The 21,852-nt window shown below is 36.4% G+C and overlaps 4 protein-coding genes across 4 annotated transcripts; 3 read left to right on the top strand and 1 right to left on the bottom strand.

Moving 5' to 3' along the window:
* Positions 1 to 8: 8 nt before the first annotated feature.
* Positions 9 to 4,110, bottom strand: LOC104736758 (kinesin-like protein KIN-14S). The gene is made up of 12 exons (XM_010456810.3): positions 3,770 to 4,110; positions 3,563 to 3,658; positions 3,203 to 3,294; positions 2,949 to 3,048; positions 2,597 to 2,860; positions 2,219 to 2,498; positions 1,951 to 2,112; positions 1,650 to 1,865; positions 1,513 to 1,550; positions 1,245 to 1,408; positions 1,033 to 1,149; positions 9 to 948 (listed from the first exon to the last, which is right to left on the bottom strand). Exons 1-12 carry the CDS (start codon positions 3,777 to 3,779, stop codon positions 181 to 183), a joined length of 2,307 nt encoding a protein of 768 aa, XP_010455112.2. The 5' UTR covers positions 3,780 to 4,110; the 3' UTR covers positions 9 to 180.
* Positions 4,111 to 4,130: 20 nt separating this feature from the next.
* On the top strand, positions 4,131 to 6,316 carry LOC104736757 (uncharacterized). Its single transcript, XM_087482788.1, has 9 exons — positions 4,131 to 4,570; positions 4,747 to 4,834; positions 4,928 to 5,041; positions 5,137 to 5,219; positions 5,314 to 5,428; positions 5,516 to 5,607; positions 5,692 to 5,757; positions 5,859 to 5,952; positions 6,094 to 6,316. Exons 1-9 carry the CDS (start codon positions 4,305 to 4,307, stop codon positions 6,199 to 6,201), a joined length of 1,026 nt encoding a protein of 341 aa, XP_087338914.1. The 5' UTR covers positions 4,131 to 4,304; the 3' UTR covers positions 6,202 to 6,316.
* Positions 6,317 to 6,357: 41 nt separating this feature from the next.
* Positions 6,358 to 11,292, top strand: LOC104736756 (long chain acyl-CoA synthetase 7, peroxisomal). The gene is made up of 23 exons (XM_010456808.3): positions 6,358 to 6,964; positions 7,064 to 7,124; positions 7,227 to 7,304; positions 7,401 to 7,472; positions 7,552 to 7,633; positions 7,787 to 7,892; positions 7,986 to 8,062; positions 8,183 to 8,227; positions 8,320 to 8,406; positions 8,570 to 8,659; positions 8,760 to 8,839; positions 8,921 to 9,014; positions 9,096 to 9,184; positions 9,276 to 9,364; positions 9,467 to 9,596; positions 9,724 to 9,842; positions 9,937 to 10,060; positions 10,145 to 10,231; positions 10,308 to 10,411; positions 10,493 to 10,578; positions 10,673 to 10,759; positions 10,834 to 10,920; positions 11,014 to 11,292. The coding sequence occupies exons 1-23, from the start codon at positions 6,838 to 6,840 to the stop codon at positions 11,107 to 11,109; spliced, it is 2,097 nt and encodes a 698-aa protein (XP_010455110.2). The 5' UTR covers positions 6,358 to 6,837; the 3' UTR covers positions 11,110 to 11,292.
* A 2,966-nt stretch (positions 11,293 to 14,258) lies between these two features.
* On the top strand, positions 14,259 to 20,552 carry LOC104736754 (protein ALWAYS EARLY 1-like). The gene is made up of 18 exons (XM_087482213.1): positions 14,259 to 14,695; positions 15,219 to 15,372; positions 15,502 to 15,600; positions 15,685 to 15,750; positions 15,868 to 15,945; positions 16,187 to 16,361; positions 16,596 to 16,804; positions 16,906 to 17,182; positions 17,322 to 17,542; positions 17,634 to 17,690; positions 17,920 to 18,234; positions 18,307 to 18,485; positions 18,560 to 18,836; positions 18,951 to 19,139; positions 19,245 to 19,382; positions 19,601 to 19,678; positions 19,790 to 20,065; positions 20,177 to 20,552. Exons 2-18 carry the CDS (start codon positions 15,274 to 15,276, stop codon positions 20,339 to 20,341), a joined length of 2,898 nt encoding a protein of 965 aa, XP_087338339.1. The 5' UTR covers positions 14,259 to 14,695; positions 15,219 to 15,273; the 3' UTR covers positions 20,342 to 20,552.
* Positions 20,553 to 21,852: the final 1,300 nt, after the last annotated feature.

Below are 21,852 nucleotides of genomic sequence, written 5' to 3'. Positions count from 1 at the left end.
CGTATGAATTTGAGCTTGAGAGATCAAAAACCATTGCACAAGATTCTCTTTAGAGTTTAACAATTTGACGATAATAAGAAAAGAAACAGAATCCTATCTTAAAGTTTTACAGACGACGACCTGAATGTTTTAAAAGCAAACACTTTCACAAAGACAGTGAATAAAAAAAAATCCAGAGACCTATTGTTCCCTCCGAAGCATGTCAGAGGCGGATGAAGAAGAAGGTTGTATCGCGAGGAATGGTCTTCTGTTCTTGAACTTAAGAGGACTCCACACCACCGCCTTCTTCTGCAATGCAATTACCGTAGGATGGCTCGGCTTCCACGAGCTGCCTCCTCCTCCTCCTCCTCCTCCTCCTCCTCTTCCAAGAGGGCTCTTCATGAATCTGCTGTTTTTCATTGCATTCGGAGTCACCAGATTGTGGTCTGGAGAGAAGAGCTTAGAGTATCTCGCCTTTCTCGGGTCACCACCTCTGAATGAAAGAGGAGGGCGTGATGGTGTTGTCATTGATGACGATGATGGTTCTGGTCTAACCGTTGCAATTGAGACTCTTCTTTTGCGCAGGACGGTTTTATTGCCTGATCCAATGGCTGATGGAGGAGCTGGTCTGAATGCGATGGAGTTTCTTCTTGATTTCATTAGAGTACTCACGTCCATCAGTGATGATCTTCTGAGGTTGTTATTATTCTTATTCTCTTTGAACGTTGTATCCGAGAATCTCTTAGAAGAACCCTGAGATGGTTGTTGGGGCATGAAGTTTGTGATTCTTCTCAATGGCATTCGCATTTTTGTAGGAGCCAAAGGCGGTTTTTTCTCTGTGATCGTGGGTAGTGTCTCTCTCATATGTTTAGATGTTGTTGATGATGATGATGCAGTTGCTAGAGCTCGTGTCTCCTGCTTGATTCTGGTCTTTCTTTCTTCTGCTAGTTGCAATTCCAAATCTAGAACCTATAACATGATTTAGTTTTTTTAACCGTTAGTTAGAAGAAGAAAACACAGAACATATTGAATCCACTATTTAACGCGCACTACCTTATCTTGAAGTCCTCTGCATATTTTTTCTCTAGCAGTGAGGTGAAGCTTTAGTTCCCGCACGCTGTCCTGCAGTTTCTTTGTTTCTCTGTTTTCCTCCTGTTTCAGCTTCTCGGCCTGTTTATTACAGTTATAAAGGAGACAACAAAAAGAAAAATCAGCTAAAGATATGTTAAAGCTTAAATGAACTGAAGTTGGAGGAATCACGTTACCATTTGTTTTAACTTGAGTAGTTCAGACACATCTGCCTGTTTCCGAGCAGGTCCACTTTCAATTCCCCGGACTCTACTTGCAAAGTTTAAGGAGCAAAGTGTCTCTCCTTGATCCGCGGAACTTGGGCTAATCTGGACAAACATTAATGTCTTGCAATCTCCACCTGTACAATGAAATTGACACACCATTCAGATGAAAAACAAGATGTCGTATGAATCATGTGCCCCAGAAAAGGGAAAAAAAAAGAGAGGAAAATTGGTACTTTACCCAAAGAGTTTTGCAGCATATGGGTGAGCTTTGAGTTTCTGGAGTTGCACAAAAGGGGGAAAAAAAATGTCATGAATAATATCCAGGATATCTCATATGCAAATGCCTTGACGAAGGGGAAGGAAGATGGGAAATACCTGTAAGGAATGTGGCTTGTTTTGGATGCAAGGGCAGAGATAACATCACCGAGTGCCGAAAGCGACTTATTGATAAATTGAGATTCTTTCAGCCTTTCTCCTTCAACTTCTACCTTTCCTACTCGCTCACTGCCAGCCAAGTCCACTAACCAAAGATGACTTCTGGTTCTCTGACCATTTATCAAATTCTCTCCCTTTACTGTCACTCGCAGCAAGCTGAACAAAAAGAAATCTCTTGTTGGTATAAGTATGTAACAGGTTTCGTTTCACATGATTTTAGATTCTAAACTATTTTGCTTACCAATGAGATCGGCTGCTTTGCTCATTTGCAGCTGTTGAACCCACAGATCTAACACAATAACCTTTCTTGAGCAGATCCCACACTCCATCTGTATTGTAAACTTGAGCTTCGACTAATCCTGGGACTTCTTGTGTCCCTTCTGCTGATTGCTTAACCTCCAACCTTTATCCACACAACACATACCGTTATTTTTGTTTTTCTTAACAAGAAAGAGATAAATTGTAAGGCGGTCTATTCTACTACCAAACAAACATAATGGAAGACCTACTTTTTAGGGGGCTGGTTTGAGTTATCTACTAAGAGGTCCCTTATCTTCTCATTATAAACCTCTAGCATGCTAACCGATAGCTCAAACTTCATGAGATGACTTCTGCTTTCTGAACAGCGAAATAGCTCTTCTAAGGTTCTATAGTTCACTCCTCTATTCTCTGGTGTTCCCTCCATGGTAAATGTCTTGCCAGTGCCAGTTTGGCCATAGGCAAATATGCAGACATTATATCCATCCAGCACAGAAGTAACTATAGGTTTTGTCTGTGCAAAAACAGTCTCTGCAAATGAAGGTACAGTCAGATTAGATCGTTCGGTGTAGTGTACGAAGATCATAGGTTTAGACAAATAAAGTTGCAAAGGTAGTGTCTCAATTTACCTTGGCCATCTTCAGGCTTAAAGACATGGTCAAACTTAAAATGCTTCTTGGAAGAATCAGATGAAAGTATCTGGAGCTCGTTTTCCTGTGACGGATCAAAATCAGCTACAGAAGCACAGCCATTTGCTATTTCAGCTTGGTTTAGAGGTCTGCATCTACAAAAGACCCTGATATTTCCCTTGAGTTCAATCACTTCATTGTATAACCGTTTCCTCTCTGATGACTCTTTCAAGTACTGTTCTTCCAGAGTTCCAAGCTTAGTAGCTGCCATTAAAACACGTTAACGAATATCAGGTTACAACCAAAGCAAACAAGTTTTGCTTGCTAATATTAAGACAAGAATGGTACTGACTCAAAAGCTGGAGAGCCTTGGAAATTTCAGGTTGTACAAAGGAACAATTCTTGATCTCTTTCATCTGGTTCGATACCAAAGCATGTTCATCCTTCAAGACCTAAGACATGATTTAAAAAAAAAGGTGAACATAAAACACTAGCAGAAGCAAAGTCATATTTCATCTTGAAACAACCTCAGGTTACTATTGCAAAATTCGAAAGGAACTGTCGTAATAGTGTTTATTCAAGAAGAGGAGAAAGAAAGTAGAGTACCTTAATTTTGTCACTGAAGTCGATCATCTTCTGCAAAATTGGAAGCGTTGGTCCATTGGCAGGAGAAACTACTGAATTCTCACTTTCCTCCACTGTTTCATCCAAATCAGTAATTTCATATATCATATCAGAGTCAAAGACGCAAGTGAATCTACAAATACATACTATATAGTCTACCAAACAAAGTTTCCAGAAGATTTACGGGATATGTTACCGACCCCCAAAAAACCTAATTCTGATAATTGAAGGAGAGAGCCGATCTAATTCACAATTTCGCAATCGCAACAAAACTAGGATCTCTACTGAAATTCACAATTCACGACGAGAAACCCCAAAGAACAAAAAAAATCAAACCCTTACCAGAATCGAAATTTTGATTGTTAGCAGAAGACTCCTTCGATTCACATGACAAATCACCATCGTTGCTAATTTCTTGATGTTGATCTGGAATAAACCCTAGATGATTGGAGAAACCATCAAAGAAAACGAATCAAACAAAAACCACAGATCAATCATGAATCTGTAAGCATAAATCACAATTACGACTACAGAAACAGAACATAATACCTCCTTCCATGGCGGATCTGCGCTAAAGAACCCAAAGAACGAGAGAACCCTAAATTCTGAATCAAAGAGAGAGCGAGAGATAGAGAGAGAGAACAAGAGAATGCGAGAGAGAGAGAGATTGTGAAAGAATTAGAGAGAGAAGGAGAGTGTTGTAGGTAAAATTGGGGAGAATTTGAATTTAGATGAATAAGAGCCGTTGGATCTAAAGAAGCTTTGTAACGTCTATAATCATATTATTACCCAAAGAGGAGCGTGAGAGAGAACATGGATTCGGATTCAAATCCGGTTTCGGGTTACTGAAACGGATCCTAACCTTTTTTTTGTTAAGTTTTCAAACCTCTGGTTCACCTTGGAGCGTTTCAACGAAGAAAAGGATAAAAGTTTTTATAAATTAAGAAACAACCCCAAAACTTTTAGGTTCTTTATAAAAATCCCTGAATAAGCTAATTTAAATAAACGCCCCTTTGTTCCAACTGTTCGAACAAATCTATTTCAATTTCATAGAATAATATTCGACATCAGGCTCGTTTCTGCCATGGCTTGTTCTTCAGTACCACCAAATTGTTTCCATGGCTATCTTCTCCGTAGTTGTTCGCTTTCCACCACCCAATTCCTCTCGCCTTCTCTCTCTAGCGGCTTCTCTGCTTCTCCCACTTCGAGGCTAAGAACATGTGTCAAATTCGAGAAGTTTCAGGGTGAGCCTCCTCTTGAACAAACCACGTCAGCTTCTACTTCCTCTGTTTCAAAGGAACTACCTTTAGAAGCTCCTCAAGACCAACCAGAAGAAGAAGACGACGATGAGTTCAGTAATTTTTGTCCATTTGTTTTCTTTATTCGATTACACTTTATGTTCTGTGAATTGGGTTTTTCTTATCATTGTGAAGGAAGAGCCATTGGATTTGATTCAAATTTGGTCAGTTTCTGTAACAGTTTTGTGGAACATAAGGCTAAAAATGATGTCTTTTTTTTTGTTTCAGCTGTTTGCCTAATGATTTGGAAGGAGCTGTTAGGCAATCAGGTGAAGCAGGTGCGGCGTTTGTGAACTCTGGAGGAACAAGAGCTATCGTAAGGACTAGTGATTAAATCTGTACTCTTTGTTGGAATTTAGAAAATAGATTTGGTATCAGCTCTCAGATTATGACTCATCAAATCTTGCAGGTTGAGCTCTTAATTCCTCAGCTGCAGTTTTTAGACGATGAAGGTGCACAAGCTGAACTTTGGGACCTTTCGCGTGTTTTCTTGGAGACTCTCATTAAAGAAACAGGTTGTGAGGTGAGTTAACGGTTTTTGAAACCTCTTTACATGAAAACATTTGTTCGAGTCAGTCAGTAACAATAACTCCTAGTGCTTGGAATTGGTTTTGCTAGAGAGTTAAAGCCGTATTTCCAGATGCTGGAGCTGCTGCATTGCTCAAATATCGGTGGAAGGATGCAACTTTTGGATTTGCTAGGTATGTTTGCTTCATCCTGAGAGCTTGATAGTTTTAGTCTGATAAATTCTGTGAAATGGAATAATATGCAGTCATGTTTCTTGTTGTGATGCAGCTTAAGTGACCGGAAACCAGTGGAGAAAGAAGATGAGATCATTGTCATGGTTGTTCCTGATTACCAAATGCTGGAATATGTTGAGAAAATTGCAAAAGGGCTTGCTGATGACCCGGTAACTAACTCTCTCCATCCTAATTTTGACTTTGCCAAGAACCTTTTCTTCTAACATCAAGAAGACATTTCTTTGTGTTCCTTTAAGCCAAGGCCTCTCATTATGTGGAACCCTCGTCTTATAAGCGAGGAAGTCGGAGTTGGGTTTAACGTGAGAAAACTAAGACGTTACTTCCTAAGGTACAAGGAAAAATTCTTAATGAGACTTCACAAGGTTTTTTTACTTGAACATCATTAACTGTTCTTTCATTTTGGCGCTTGTAGTTCTTTTACTACGGTTTACTCTATGAGACCTCTGGCTGCTGGTGCTGTTTTCAGGTGTTATCCTGGGTAAGACTCAGACTTGGTTTTTTCTTATCTGATTAAGTCCATGTAGATACAGCTTAACGATTACAAGCTGATCAATTGTTTTGATCCTTACTATTTTCTAGAAAATGGAAAGTGTTCTATGATAATAAAGACAGACCAGGCCGGTATCTACTCGCTAAAGAACTCATCGGTCGACCTGATGCCGAGGATCTTGAGGTTAATTGAATACTAGATTTGAATCCTACGTTTTTCATTGAGTTGACAAATTGTTAGATGATGGAAAGAATTTGGTGCACATCCTAGTTACAATAGCTTGTTTGCTGCCATTTCATTTGATGAAATGTTTTATTTTCGCAGATAATATATGGGGGCGTAGAAGAGAAATCAGATGATGAAGGGCCATCTCTATTGAGTCAAGCCGCTGGAATTTTTTCATCCATTAACAGGTTTATGAAATCAATGTAGAGATGAGTGTTAAACTGTTTGGAACTAGAAATGTAACAAAAGGGTATACTGTATATCTTTGTATGCTAATACATCACAATGAATATAATTCGTACTCAGCAAAGAGTTTTATGCAGTTCCTCTGTGTGTGTTTCATTAAATCTCTTTCTGGTCCAGAGATAGTAGCTGACAACTTCAACAGCATAACCAGTCTATACGTTTGCTTGAAGATACTGAGCTGTTTGATGATTATATGTTAGTCTAGAGAATACAAGTGCCTGACTGAATCAGCTGCAAAGATTTCACTATTTTAGTCTTACACCATGACCAATCACAACAAGTCAATGCATGCCACACATAACAGTCAGGTTTGATCGGCAATGAATGGACTTTTTTGATAAGGATCAAATAATAATTTTGGTGAAATGGTAAAATTATCCACATAGAGAAGCGTGCCTTATTTGACGTAAGCAAATATGTGAGAAATGTACATACTCGAAAATATGTGGTTTAGGGGCCAGCCGTAGCAATCACAACGATTACATACCATTTTCATCTTTCAATGTTTTTAATCTATATATTTGTTACGTCATTTTCTTTAGTTGATCAGTTTATTTCGTATTCCTCTTAAAAAAAACGATTATCGAGAAAGAAAAAATGGAATTTTCATCGCCGGCACAACGTCGTCTTGAAACCGTTCGATCTCACCTAGGTTCTTCTCCGGCCGACGACCAAACATCTCTCTTCCTCAACGCCACCGCCTCTGCTTCACCTTTCTTAAACGGTAAGCACCTGAGATCAGCTTTTTTGTTCCCATATTACCAACCACTTTGAGTTCTCTGTTTCTTGAGTATGAGAGGTTTGAATTGTTTTCTCTCTATAGAGGATAGCTATAGTGTGGTGCTTCCAGAGAAGCTGGATACTGGAAAATGGAATGTCTACAGGTCCAGAAAAAAAAAACACTCTTTTCTTTGTTTGGTTTTTAACAAGTGTATGTATGTGTTTGTGAAAAATTCTCTTTTTTGTTTTTGTTTTTGTCGTGCTAGATCTGCAAAGTCGCCTACGAAGCTCATTAGCAGGTTCCAGGATCATCCTGAAATAGGGACTTTACATGACAATTTTGTGTAAGTTTGAGTGGATTACTTCTTTGAGCTTGTTTAATTGGTTGGCTTGGCTTAGTTTGTGACATTAATGCTGGATTTACGTTTTTATGGAATCAGACATGCTGTTGAAACATATCCTGATAACAAGTATCTGGGTACACGAGTTCGGCTTGATGGAACCGTTGGAGAGTGAGTTTTAAAGTGTTTTCTTGCGTTGAGATTTTTATATAACTGTTCAATTTATGTTTCTGTGATATGTTTTTTGAAGGTACACATGGATGACTTATGCAGAAACAGCTTCTGAACGACAAGCCATTGGTTCAGGACTCTTGTTTCATGGAATTAGCCATGTAAGTTTTAATCTACTTTGAATGTGTTCATTACGAAACGTAAGCAGTATGGACTAGCTCAAGAAGCTCCATCAAAATTATGTATTCCAGCTGATTATATCCGCCAGGTTCTTTTTAAAAAAGAAAAAGTACTGTCCTCATGTAATGGAACAGGGAGCTTGCGTTGGACTCTATTTTATTAACAGACCAGAGTGGTTGATTGCGGATCATGCTTGTGCAGCATATTCATTTATCTCTGTTCCTTTATACGATACACTTGGTAACCAATCTGAATTTGATTTGATTTTTTTTCTCTTTAATTTTTGGGTTTGCAAGCCTTGTCTCTTCTTAATATGATTTTCTGGTTACGCAGGTCCAGATGCTGTAAAGTTTGCTGTGAATCATGCTACTCTTCAGGCTATATTTTGTGTACCACAAACCTTAAATACTGTAAGTGTCTTTTGGTTTACAAATGTGGAGGCTATTATCTTGTGAGAATTACTCCAAGTGGTCTAAACTGCAGCACTTACAATCATGAGTTGTGTTTTTTTTTGGTCGGGAACTATGCAGTTGCTAAGCTTCTTAGCGGAAATCCCATCCATTCGTCTCATTGTGGTATGTACTTCTCCAATGTGTAATGTCTCTGTACGATACTCTATATACTTTAGTATTTTCACTTATACATATCTTCTTTGTACTGTGGTAAGGTGGTGGGCGGGGCGGATGAGCATTTGCCATCACTTCCTCAAGGAACTGGAGTCAAAATTGTATCATACCAAAAGCTATTGAGTCAGGTAGTCTTCTACAAGGGGTTTTAACTAAACGTGTGGTGTTTATCTTGGTCACTAGCTTTATGAATGGTTACTATGTTATAGCAACTGTAAATGCTTCTGTTTTTGTAATGGCTTTTTGCTTGGTAGTGAAAGAGACTTCATGTTGCTACTGGTTATCTTTTAGGGTCGAAGTAGCTTACATCCATTTTACCCTCCAAAGCCTGAAGACATTGCAACCATATGCTACACAAGTGGAACCACAGGAACACCAAAGGTGAGTTGTTTCCAGTTCTTCTTGTTGAATGGTGAATGAATCACTTTAAGGCTAAATACTTAACTATATAATTGATTTCATATGTTCTTTGTTTTCGAAGGGTGCTGTGTTGACTCATGGAAACTTGATCGCAAATGTCGCTGGTTCCAGTTTGGCAGTAGAGTTTTTACCTTCAGATATGTGAGTTGAACTTTTCAGAAGTGACACACATAGTTGCAATTATTGTTATAGAAACGATATTTAACTATCTTTTATCTTTAGTTACATATCATATCTTCCGTTGGCACACATTTATGAACGTGCAAATCAGATTTTGGCGGTGTATGGTGGTGTTGCTATCGGTTTTTATCAGGGGGTATGTGAGCTCATGTCTTATAACATATGAGATGAACTTTTGGTACGGAATCAGACTAATGTATGTATACTTCTTGGACAGGATGTCTTGAAGCTGATGAATGATTTTGCTGTGTTAAGGCCAACAGTATTCTGTAGTGTCCCTCGGTTATATAATCGAATATATGATGGGTAAAAATATCACTCTTATACTTCCCATGTAATTTTCAATTACTTATTGTGGAAATTTTGTGGTTCAATGTGTTACTCTTAATCTCAACAGAGTTACAAGTGCCGTGAAATCATCTGGGGTTATGAAAAAACGGCTTTTCGAAATTGCCTACAACTCAAAGAAGAAAGCGATCGTGAATGGTATTGTCTGCTAATAGAAACAGTTTAAAAAAGTGAACCAAAGTATACCTGTTTCAAGCTTTCTGCACTATTTTCTTTCTTTCTCATGTATGGTTTCTTCAGGGCGTAATCCGTCTGCACTTTGGGATAAACTGGTCTTCAACAAAATAAAAGAAAAGCTTGGTGGACGTGTTCGCTTTATAGGGTCTGGTGCTTCTCCATTGTCTCCTGATGTCATGGATTTCTTGAGAGTGTAAGTTTTATTTTCTGGTTTTCTCCGTTTGAACCATTCTTCCATGGTTTCACTGTCACTGATTCTTAAGAATCTGAAACTAAGTCAAACACATAAAATATGGGTCTTTGGTCATCATGATGAACAGGTGCTTTGGATGTTCGGTGCGGGAAGGGTATGGTATGACCGAGACTTCTTGTGTCATAAGTTCTATGGATGAAGGTGACACTTTATCTGGCCATGTCGGATCCCCTAATCCAGCGTGTGGTAAGCAATGTGCTATATCAGAATCCAAACTTGGCAAGACCTTCGAGTCCAATATGTATGACAGGTTTGTGTTTTGAAAATGTTTTTTCCTCAGAGGTAAAACTCGTGGATGTTCCTGAAATGAACTACACATCAGATGATCAACCATACCCACGTGGTGAGATATGTGTAAGAGGGCCAATCATCTTCAAAGGCTACTACAAGGATGAAGAACAAACGTAACACATTTTCCAGTTTTACTAGTGGCTCTGCTTATATGTATTGATAAGCAGACATGAGTCCTGACACATTTACTTGGGCAGGAGAGAAATTATTGATGAGGATAGCTGGCTACACACAGGAGATATCGGGTTGTGGTTATCTGGTGGTCGGCTCAAGATCATAGACAGGTTTTGTAATTAAAAACAATCTTGATATTTCTTTATTTGTTGTTAAAGAGTTGAAATGTTTCGATGTTCATGACAGGAAGAAGAACATATTTAAGTTGGCGCAAGGAGAATATATAGCACCAGAGAAGATCGAAAATGTTTATACCAAATGTAGATTTGTTTCGCAGTGTTTCATACACGGTAAGCGAAAGACTCTGCTCTCTCCACCAAACCAAACAGGCTTTGTGCTATTTCTCAACCTAGCCATAATGTGTATTGTAGGAGATAGCTTCAATTCTTCTCTAGTAGCTATTGTTTCAGTTGACCCAGATGTGATGAAAGAGTGGGCTGCATCAGAAGGCATTAAGGTACTATATTATAACTCAATGATATTACAGAGTTTCCTCTGCTTCTTTTACAGAAAATATCTCAATTTTTTGAATCATTTCTTATTGATTGCAGTATGAGCATCTAGGACAGCTCTGTAACGATCCAAAAGCACGAAAGACTGTTCTTGCCGAGATGGATGGTGTTGGAAAAGAAGCTCAGGTAAAAACAAGACTTGCCTTAAAATAATCTTATCTGTGCTATCAACTCACCAATTGAAATTTGTGCTAATACAGTTGAGAGGATTTGAGTTTGCAAAGGCTGTGACTTTGGTACCAGAGCCATTCACTTTAGAGAATGGACTTCTGACACCAACATTCAAGGTAACCAATAACAATGTGAAGTTGATAGCCACAATGAAAGTTGTTACTTACCTCGGAATCTCTAAAATTTATGTGTTTAAAACTTTGAAACAGATAAAGAGACCTCAAGCAAAAGCTTACTTTGCAGACGCAATATCCAAAATGTATGCGGAAATCGCAGCCTTGGACCCCATGCCTTCTAAACTGTAAAGATACACATTTCTTAGAAGTGTTTCTTTAATTTTATATTTGCATTACAGAGGTGATTATAGAACTGTAAAAGATGGAATTAGAGGTGGATTTGATGATGCGAAAAAAAAAACAGAATCGTGCTGTAATTTCATCTATGCCGCCTTTCATAATAAAACAAGCAGACTATGCTGCTCCACTAAATCAACCAGTGCAGGTCCGTACAGTTTGGTTTAGTTTTGATTTGGCTGAAGAGGCCTTTTTAGGTTTTCTTTTTCCCATCAGTAATATCAGAGACAATGTAATCCAAAAACATAATTCCTCAGACAATTGAAACTCAAAACATGTTGTAAGACAAAAGCATTAGGCAAAGACCAGACTCTTAAGCAGCACCCTTGCCCTTTTTCTGTGGATCTTCTTCATGTAGAAATCCAACTCTTCTTGGTCTCGTCAGGAGACGAGGTACCTCATCACCTTCCTCTCAATCCTTCTTGGTGGAAGAAGCAGCATTCTTCTTCTTGCGGCCAGCCTAAACACCAAAGTGCTGGAGATAACATTGCTTCAATAGGAGCAGCATCCACCTGAAGAACATATATATAACACTCTTGACAAGTGTTTTAGTACCGACGACGAGCTCGGTGTTGGATGCATTGTAGACGACGTCATCAAGGATTCTGGTGTTGTGGGTAACTGCTTCACTTCCCCAAGCGTACTCTTGTTGTTGTTTGAGAGGTTGGTGTTGGCAGTGTGCCTTCCCATCTCATACTTTTGCTTTTTCCTCCATTGCTTCTGCTTGCCTCCAGGGAAATACCCATTTTCGCCTATCAGGGATTCTCCAACAAAGCTGTGCCGCCCTTTAAGTTTTTATAACAAGATAAAATCCTTGAAAAGGAAAATCAGTATTTAGACCGGTTTGTTCTTTACATTTTTTTTTTCCAGTTTCAATCCAATTAATTATCTTCAAATTTGATCATTTCCAAATCTGATATTTTCTATTAAGCTTCATTGTAACAATTATCTAAATAATTTTTTATTGATTATGATTTTATTGGAATATTTCAAATTTTAGGTTGAATATTAACTGAAAACTAGTTATTGATTCAAAAAAATCTAAACCCATAATCTGAAAAATGTTGAATCTAGTCTTAGTCTGAAACCCTGAATATACTGTCAGAGAAATGTGGGTAAAATTATCTTTAGTCTTTATTATCATATACATAAAATCTCTATAAATTAATAAACACGATAAATTAATAAATTTTGTTGGTCCTGAATCGGGCTAGTGTAAAAAATAACAAAACTCGATAATATAATAATATAACTTTTTTTTGAAATCCTAATATAAAATATGGTTCTAATAACATCATAAATTAATAATCATATAAATTTCAAATTTTCTCCTTGGGCTCATATATATAAAACAATTGTTATTTTGTATTTTCAAACTATAATGATACAAAATACTCTATAACATGTCATAATATTTTTTTAAAAAGTTTTAAATTTCTTTCCAAAACCCAAAAACTGAATGGAACATAGATCCACTAAAGATCAAAACAATATATGGACAAAAAAAACAAAAAAAAAAACTGACCTTGGCATTATGAAAGCTGCCAAAAAAGTTAGAGACTAGCGATTTAAACTGAGAAAAAACTTAAAGAAAGGGAAGATCTGAATTTTAAGAGAGAAAGTATCACAATTGTTGGGCCTTCTAAGTCAAGTCAAGTCTCCATTAGTATGATATTGTTCGCTTTGGGCCGAGTTGGCAAAGCCTGCACGGATTTGTTATTGGGCACCTTCACAAAAGGTCTCATACTAAGTAGGGTTGAACTTAACATATATATTAGAAACGTCTTTTTTAATCTTCCAATGTGGAACGTTGGTTTGTATCCAACAATACTCCCCCTCAAACCAAGGACCACGAACCTTAGGCCTCCTCCTCAGCGAAATTTTGTCACCATTGACTCGGTGCTCCTTCTTCGCGAGGTATTCTTGAGGTACCCTTCTTGTCCTATCATATTGAGGGACTTCTCCCACACCAACCATTATTCCAAACACACTTCCTAGGTCCATTTATTTTAACATAGGCTCTGATACCAATTGTTGGGCTTTCTAAGTCCAAGTCAAGTCCCACTAGTATGATATTTTCCGCTTTGGGCCGAGATGGCAAAACCCGCACGAATTTGTTATTGGACTCCTTCCCAAAAGGCCTCATATTAAATAGAGTTGGACTTGAATTATATATTAAAAACTTGTTTCTAATTTTCTGATGTGGGATGTTGGTTTGTATCCAACAATAAAAAATATTAATTCACACTACAAACAATTCGCACTACAAACAATTCATGAAGCACCAAGGAGAGGTTTTGAAAATCAAGGAAATTTAGTATTACATTTGAAGTAATTATTATTTTAGGAGTGTCATTTTTTCTCTTTGATCAACAATCATGATGGACATCTTCATAACACACTACAGAAATCTACATTACCTAAAATCTAACAACATAAAAGAAATTGTTTTATTATTTGGAATATTTAAAGAAAATGCAAGATAGATTTTCTAATATCTCACAACATAATTTTTTTTATTATTATTTGGAATATTTAAAGAGAATTTAAGATAGATGATCTCATAGTCAATTTATGATAAAGCCAAATAGTAATGAGCAATAGATTGGATGTATTGTTATATTATTGAAAGGATTTAAAAAAAATCCAAGGCAGATTCATTCTCATAGTCAAATTATAAGAATATCAAACAATAATAGATTAAAATATGCATTCCCGGAGTATTTGGATATATATTAAAAAGATATTTTTTAGATAAGAAAATAACCAGCCGTAGAACGACGCGTGGTAATATAAGTAAGCAAAAATATACAATTATGAGTGATACATTATACATATATGACAACATATTTACATTGTATTAATGCTCTATATAGATTTGACTAGAACATATTATTTAGTATCTTACCCCCTAAATTCAAATTTACATAATGCATATTACTTTAATTTTCATATTTTCAATATAATTATATTAAATGTTTAGAACAATGTATACACATATGATAATTATTTTCTATTAAAATCTGTAAAAAAAAAGAAAAAAAACAAGTATGTGCAAAAGCAAATTTCTGCATTAATAATAATTTTTAATGAAAAAAATTGGGTGATTTTCAAATATAATCCCATGTATCCGTTAACACAAACCCTAAAAGAAACCCAGAAAAATCGAACGGTCAGTAAAATGAAAAGACACGTGTACGTGTCAGATCACATAACAAAAGCTTTTGATATACTTCAAAAAAAAAAGGACGAAAATAAAAAGGGGAAGTGTCTATTGGCTTACGAGAGTTCTCTCAAGTCTGTGTCCTTTTTATTCAAGTTTCGCGGCAACGCCTCTCTTCACCTCTTCTCTCTCTCTCTCTCTCTCTCTCTCTCTCTATTTCATCTCAATCCTTTTTTTCTCCATCTCTCTCTTTAAAACCTCTTCCTCTAATCGATCTCTCGAACAAGGTTTATGTGAGCTTTTTCTCTCTTCTTCTTCTCTGAGTGGCGTCCCGATTTGCTTCGTTTTGTCGGTTCTTATTGAGCTGTGTAATCGGTGAGTTAGATCTGTTGTTTTGATTTAGGGTTTTTATTAAGGCTTTTTTTTTTAAAAAACAGAACTAATTGGGATTTTTTTGAACTTCACTTTATTCGATTTTTTTTTTTATTGGAGAGGAGTGTTATGGTTGGATTGGTTTTGGGATCTGTTGATTCTGGTTCGTCGATGCGTTTTTTTTTTTTTGAAATCGAAGTTCTTTTTTTACAAAAAAAAAAAGATGATTGTGGATTCGAACTTGTGAATTTTGTTGTTTCTGTTTGGTTGATTTTGTTTTTGAATCTCGAAGAAACGAGAGAGTATTGGGTAATTTGAATCTGGGTCCCTTCTTCTTCTTTTTTTTTTTTTTTTTGAATTCCGATTTGGGGAGATTCTTTGTTTTCTTTTCTTTTTTTAGAGATTTGTGAGTAAAGTTTTTGAATTTATAACTCTCTCAATCGACGTACTGATGGGGAATTGGAAATTTGGGGTTTTTGCGAAATTTTTGTTCTTTAAATCAATTGTAACGTCGTATCTTGATCAGATCGGGTTCGTTGGAATCAACTGGGCAGAAGAAATCGGGGAATCAAGTGTTTATTATGGCGCCCAGTAGGAAGTTGAAGAGTGTGAACAAGCGCTTCATCAGTGAAGCTTCTCCAGATATCAATGTTGGGAGCTCCACCAAAACCAAGCAACGAGTGAGTTTTTAATTTTACAGACTCTCTTCTTCTATTTGCGCTCTTATTTGTATCTTTGGTTTCTTGAAAAGCTGAATCAGATGTTCCTTCACTTGTATGTTGACTATGGGGTGTTTCTTCTCATTATAGAAGAAGAAACTGACTGACAAGTTGGGACCTCAGTGGACCAAAGGAGAGCTTGAGCGTTTCTATGATTCTTATCGGAAGCATGTGGGAGACTGGAAAAAGGTAAACTGTGTTTTTTTTTTTTTTTTTTGTATGACTTTTCCAAAGTCTTAAGACTACTACTTCTTTCTCTGGAAACATCTTTAGGTAGCTGCTGCTGTCCGGAACAACCGGTCTGTTGAGATGGTGGAAGCTCTCTTTTCTATGAATCGGGTATGATGAGTACAAGATTGAGATGGAAATTATTTGCCTTAGGCTTTAGAACTACATTATGTTAAACAATGAATAGTTGAATACCTTATCATTCATTTGGTTTGCCTTTTCTTCTAGGCATACTTATCCTTGCCCGAGGGAACTGCGTCTGTAGCTGGCCTCATTGCAATGATGACTGATCATTACAGCGTCATGGTGAGTAGTTTATTTTATTAAATTTCATGTCAACTGACTTTCCTCCTTGAAAATTCAGGTGGAAAGTTGAAGAGTTTATTAATGTACATACCCAGTATAGTCAATCACATTTACAAAAAAAGGTTTAGTTATATATATTTTTCATGAAAACGAGAGATGTGGCTAATTGGTTGGGTCAGATTGTCTGTTTAGTAAAGTTGTGTGGTCCAGTTTCTACATGCTTATGGTAATTTTTTTGTAGGAGGGGAGCGAAAGTGAAGGAGAAGACCATGATGCTTCTGGAGTACTGAGGAAAAATCAGAAGCGCAAACGTGCTAAAGTTCAGGGTAGTGATTTTCAAGAGGAAGTTATTCCACCACATTCAATTGCATCAGCAGAAGGATGCCTCTCACACTTGAAGCATACACAAGCTTATGGTACAATCATTACTTCCCCCAAATTGTGTTTTGAAAATTTATGGTTTGAAAGATGCTAAAACAAGTGATTGTTGCTCTGCGGTTTATATTGGTGAGAAAATGAACAACAAGCTGCGTTTTATTTTACTTTTTAGTTCAGAGCATTTCTAGCGTAAGCATGTCTCGTGGAATTCTGTGTCAGAGTAACAAATTAATGTTCAAGAACGTAAAATTTGTTCCTTTTTTTTTATGCAGAAAAAAGGCAACGCGCCACTGGGAAACGTACACCTCGGGTTCTTGTAGCAATTACATGCGAGAGGAATAACAGAGAATATTCTACTCCACCAAATAAAAGAGCCAAGAAACAACTTGATGCTAATGATGATGCATCAAGAAGGGGAGGAGGCTCTCCATATAGAAGAACAGAACTCAGTGATAGCACACCACTTAGGCTTGGAAAAAGGGTACTTTTTATAGCTCTAGAAATTTAAGTTTATTGTCATTTCTTTTCAGTGTAGTCATGATCCATTGAAAAACACATTTCTACTGTTTTTGCTTTTGCCAGTTACAAGCACAGGAAGCTCAATTCAAGCACCATGATAGTTCCATGTTTGAGAATAGTGTGAGAATAAGTCGAGATAAGAGACATAAAAAGGGAGCTGCTGATAGAGATAGTGCATTGTTGATGGATATTGAAGGACTTGTTTCAGTGGAGGTTCCCCAGAAAGGAAAAAATGTGAGAGTTGAAGAAGCAGAAGGAAGTGATGATGATGGATTAGAAGCTCTGAAGGAATTGGCTGATGTGTCAGTTGCACTGGCTCCAACGGGTTTGATGGAATCAGGTTAGCATTGACTGTTTTTATTAATCTGGGGTTGTGCCATTAAAGATGTGTATTGTGCGGGTAAAAGAAGAGACCCATTAATAAATATATGTTCACCTTTCATCTCTTTATATTTTCTACTTTATTGTGTTGGATCCAGAATCATCTGCACAGCGGGAAGAAGAAAGAATAGCGAACAACGTGGATGAGCAATCTAACACTCTGGAAACCGTGTCTACAAGCCATCACAGAGAAAAAGAAAAACAAGCAGGGCCAGAAGATAGTCTCTTACATGCAATTTCAGCCGCCGATAAAAGTAAACCAAAGTCCGTGCAGGAATCCGTTGATGTTGGCACTTCAAGAAGAAAACGTAAAACAAAGGTTTGAAAGACAATTTTCTCTTTGATTTTCTATTTATCTCGTCGTTGCTATGTGCATCACTTAACTATATGCAAATTACATTGAATGTCAGGTGCTAGATGCAGAAGCTTCAGAAGAGTCTATTCAGATAAAATCTCTAGATACTAAGGTATTTTGAAATCTATATATATGCAAAATCCGCGTTTATTCTCTCCTATTTGCAATTTCTGGCTTGAATTTAGCCGTACTCTGTGATCTGTGGTTGCTTGTCTACAATGTAATTGTTAGGATCCTTGAAAATTTTCTTTCGATCAAAGCTGCTTATGCTTTAGTAATTTTTGTTGATTTTTGTATATAGCTTGTGTGTCCTCTCATGCTTTTTGTTTATTGCATTGCAGGAATCGGCTGAAGATGATAATTTGAAGACTCTGGTCGGAGCAAGACGTTCTGGTCAAGGTCCAGTGAAACAGCTGAAAACTGCAAAGACCTCGGAAGAACCTTCTTCAACTAGTGATAAGATAATAACTGGACCGGATGCAGTAGTGACAGCTACACAAGTTTCAGGTTCGGGTCCAGTGACTTTGCCACAGAAACCTCCAAACAGGCGTAAGATGAGTTTGAAGAAAAGTTTACAACAAAGAGCTATATCTTCTGAAACCACTCATGACAAGCCACTTGGTTGCAAAAAGTTTTCAGAATATGAATTACTAAAGGTAGAGTCTCTAACTTCATTTCTCTTATACGAATCCAAAATCTGGTCTTTAATTTGCTTATTTCATTTACAGGAGAAAGTTTCGACTTGTCTGTCATATCCATTGGTACGTCGATGGTGCATATTTGAATGGTTCTACAGTGCTATTGACTATCCCTGGTTTGCAAAGATGGAGTTCACTGATTATCTAAATCATGTGGGGCTTGGTCATGTTCCAAGACTTACTCGTCTTGAATGGAGTGTCATTAAAAGGTTTAGTAACTTTTCTGTGTATGTTGATGGAAATATAAAGATTTGAAAAGGTTACTCATTCTTCTATTTTCCAGTTCCCTCGGAAGACCTCGGAGATTCTCTGAGAGATTCCTACAGGACGAGCGGGATAAGCTCCAACAATATCGTGAATCTGTGAGAAAGCATTATACAGAGCTCCGTGGATGTGCTAGGGAAGTGCTTCATACAGATTTGGCCCGGCCTTTATCAGTCGGGAATAGAGTCATTGCCATCCATCCTAAGACGCGGGAAATTCGTGATGGCAAGATTCTTACTGTGGATCATAACAAGTGCAACGTTCTGTTTGATGAATCGGGCGTGGAGTTAGTTATGGTAAATCACAAACTATACCAATTCGACTGACACAATTTACTTCTTTGTGATTCATATATAGTCTGTCTACTTTTTGTAAATCTCAGATGATCTAATAAATCCCTTTTTTGACAGGACATTGACTGCATGCCTTTAAATCCATTGGAATACATGCCAGAGGGTCTGAGGAAGCAAATCGATAAGTGCTTTTCGATAAGCAAAGAAGCACAGCCTAACAGACACTCAAACTCTGATGCATCTGTTCTGTTCTCTCCTTCTGTGCTTGAGAATGTCAACTTCTCCATGAATCCTCATTCGAAACAGGTAAACAAAGACGGGCGTTTGACTCGTGCGTCAAAGCTTTGATCTTGGTCCTTCTTTCCATATACTTTTGGTAAACTCTGTGCATAACTCCATAATTCTCTGCAGGATGATATCAGGAAGTCAGTTTTGTTTGATAAAGTGTTAGCAACCAACACTACTGATCAATCTGTCACAACCAATAGCCAAAAAAGAGGAACTGAAATTCAACGACCTCTGACACTGCAGCGTACTTCAGATGCGCAGGTAATGAATCTGTATGCCTTATTTGTGGGTATAGTAGGTAACTAAATAAGCTTTAAGTTAATCTGCTATACCACAGGAAACTGTCTTCTGATTGCTCAGCTTTAAAGTATAGACATATTTGTCACGTTTTGTGCCGGTTAAAGTAAAACAATATCTGGATTGCTCATTGCTAATAGTAACAGCTACAGAAATTCAACTGTCATAATTGTCATTTCCAGGAAATGGAGCCAGAAATGATTGAAATTGTCAGTGGTTCAAAGTCAATAGCACAAGCATTGGTGGATGCAGCTATGAAGGTAGTTGTAATATATATCAAGAGAATTCAGAAACTCTAAATACAGAGAAGCCAAAGGCAAACAAAACTATCTTTTTATTATTTTTAAATTGTTGTCAATTTATGGTTCTAGGCTGCATTGTCGGGGAAGAACAACAACAACGAAGAGTCAGGGAATATGGTCCAACAAGCTTTAAGCTCAATTGGCAAACATCAGCCACTAGATAACTCTATAGTGTCTGCTGGTATCAAGCATCACCAGCATACCAATGGAAGCTTGGATCATCATCCCTCAAACACAGCAGAGCCGATTAACGGTTTGGCATCAGAGGACGGATCAGGAAAAAACAAAACGCAAATACCTTCAGAGCTCATCACCTCTTGTGTTGCAACTTGGCTCATGATTCAGGTAAATTGAAAGTCTAAATCTAAATCAAGAATTCAAAGTTTTTCCACTTGACTGAGATCGAAATACATGCGGTTGCGGTTTTGAACTTATTTGTGTTATATCGACATGCAGATGTGCACAGAGAAGCATTACCCACCAGCGGATGTGGCACAGCTGATGGAGACAGCAGTAACTGGCTTGCAGCCACGGTGTCCACAGAACATGCCAATCTACAGAGAGATCCAGACTTGCATGGGATGGATCAAGACTCAAATCATGGCTCTTGTAAGAACATGAAACAGTTGTGTTCTATATAATTAACCTGACATGTGGAAGAAGAAGATGTTGATATGAGATTTAATTGTTTGGATTGTAGAGGGGGTAAGCTTAGTTTTATAGTTAGTTAATAAATTTGAACAGCTCTAAAAGCTCTTGATAGTTAGTTTAACCATTGATTCTGTAAATTTGGAACTGTTTCTTTCTCAGTTTTGTCTTCTTCTCCGTTAAATATGCTTCATGCAATCGTTGAGGTAGTTATTTTTTCTTCGGTCAGTTTGATTTTTTTTAAAATGTGAGGGTTAGATGAATTATTTTTTTGCCTAATTTTACAGATTTATTTACGGTATGACAGTTTTTTTTTTTTTTTGCTTCAGAAAATCTGATGTTTGATAACAGATTTATTAGATATAGTGACAACAGATTTGTTTTATATTATGACAGTTTTTTTCTTACAAAAATAATATTTTTATACATCAAACTTTTATATATCATATTTTTAAAGAATTTTTTAAACATCATATTTGATACTCTATATTTTTTATAAATCATATGTTACAAAATATTTTTAATTATATTTTTTAAATCATATTTTATACATTATATTTTTTTTATAAATCATATACAGATAGTAGTTTTAAACATCATATTCTTATACATTGTTTTTTAAAAAATGTTTAAACATCATATTTTTATATATTTTATTATAATTTCATATATCATATTTTAATAAAATTTTATAGATTATATTTTTAGTTATATTTCATAAATTATAATTTTTTATAAAACTTATTTAAAATCCTTTTTTATTTTTATTTTATTTGTAGATCATATTTTAAATCATAGTTTTAAACATTATATTTTTGTACATTATATTTTTTTTTTCGTTTTTTTTTCTTTTAAAAAGTTGAAAAAAAATTTGAAGGGTTTTTAGTCTTTTTACATAAAATTTGTGTCATTCTAGTAATGAGATAGGATTGAGTGTTAATCTAGCATCCTAGTAATTTAGCCCACCCTCTCCACCTCGATTAGTGATTAATCAGTAATCACTGTCTAGCATCGGTTATCCAATTAAACCTGTCTAATTTGATTATAACCCGTCTAATACGATTACTTCCCTCTTAATTTTCTATATAATAATTAATTTTAGGGCAAAATATAAATCAAATACATATTTTTCTTTTGTTATTTAGACATTTAAATTAAGAGTTTAGGTTGCTTTACAATAACTAATGTACAAACTTTTGACGAAAATGATAAATTTTCTTTAAAATCACGTTTTAAGAATTGTAAAGACAATACTATAGTTTTCTATTTTATTTGATAATTTTATTTTAACATAAAAAGAATTATACATATATTTAATACTATTTATTATTAATTTAATAAATTAGTAGAGAGTGTGACAGTCCCATTGAGTATATTCAACCCCATCAACTTTTATTTATTACTTTATAGATAAGAAAATTCATCACTAATTCTGATTTTTCAATTGATGCAGGTGTTGTGACTGAGAAAGTTTGAGGGGAAGG

This window comes from Camelina sativa, chromosome 13 (genome assembly GCF_030686135.1).
Source record: "Camelina sativa cultivar CO46 ecotype springtype chromosome 13, ASM3068613v1".
Taxonomy (NCBI): Eukaryota; Viridiplantae; Streptophyta; class Magnoliopsida; order Brassicales; family Brassicaceae; genus Camelina; species Camelina sativa.
Note: the sequence above shows the minus strand (reverse complement) of the source record. Positions and strands in the feature narration are given on the sequence as shown.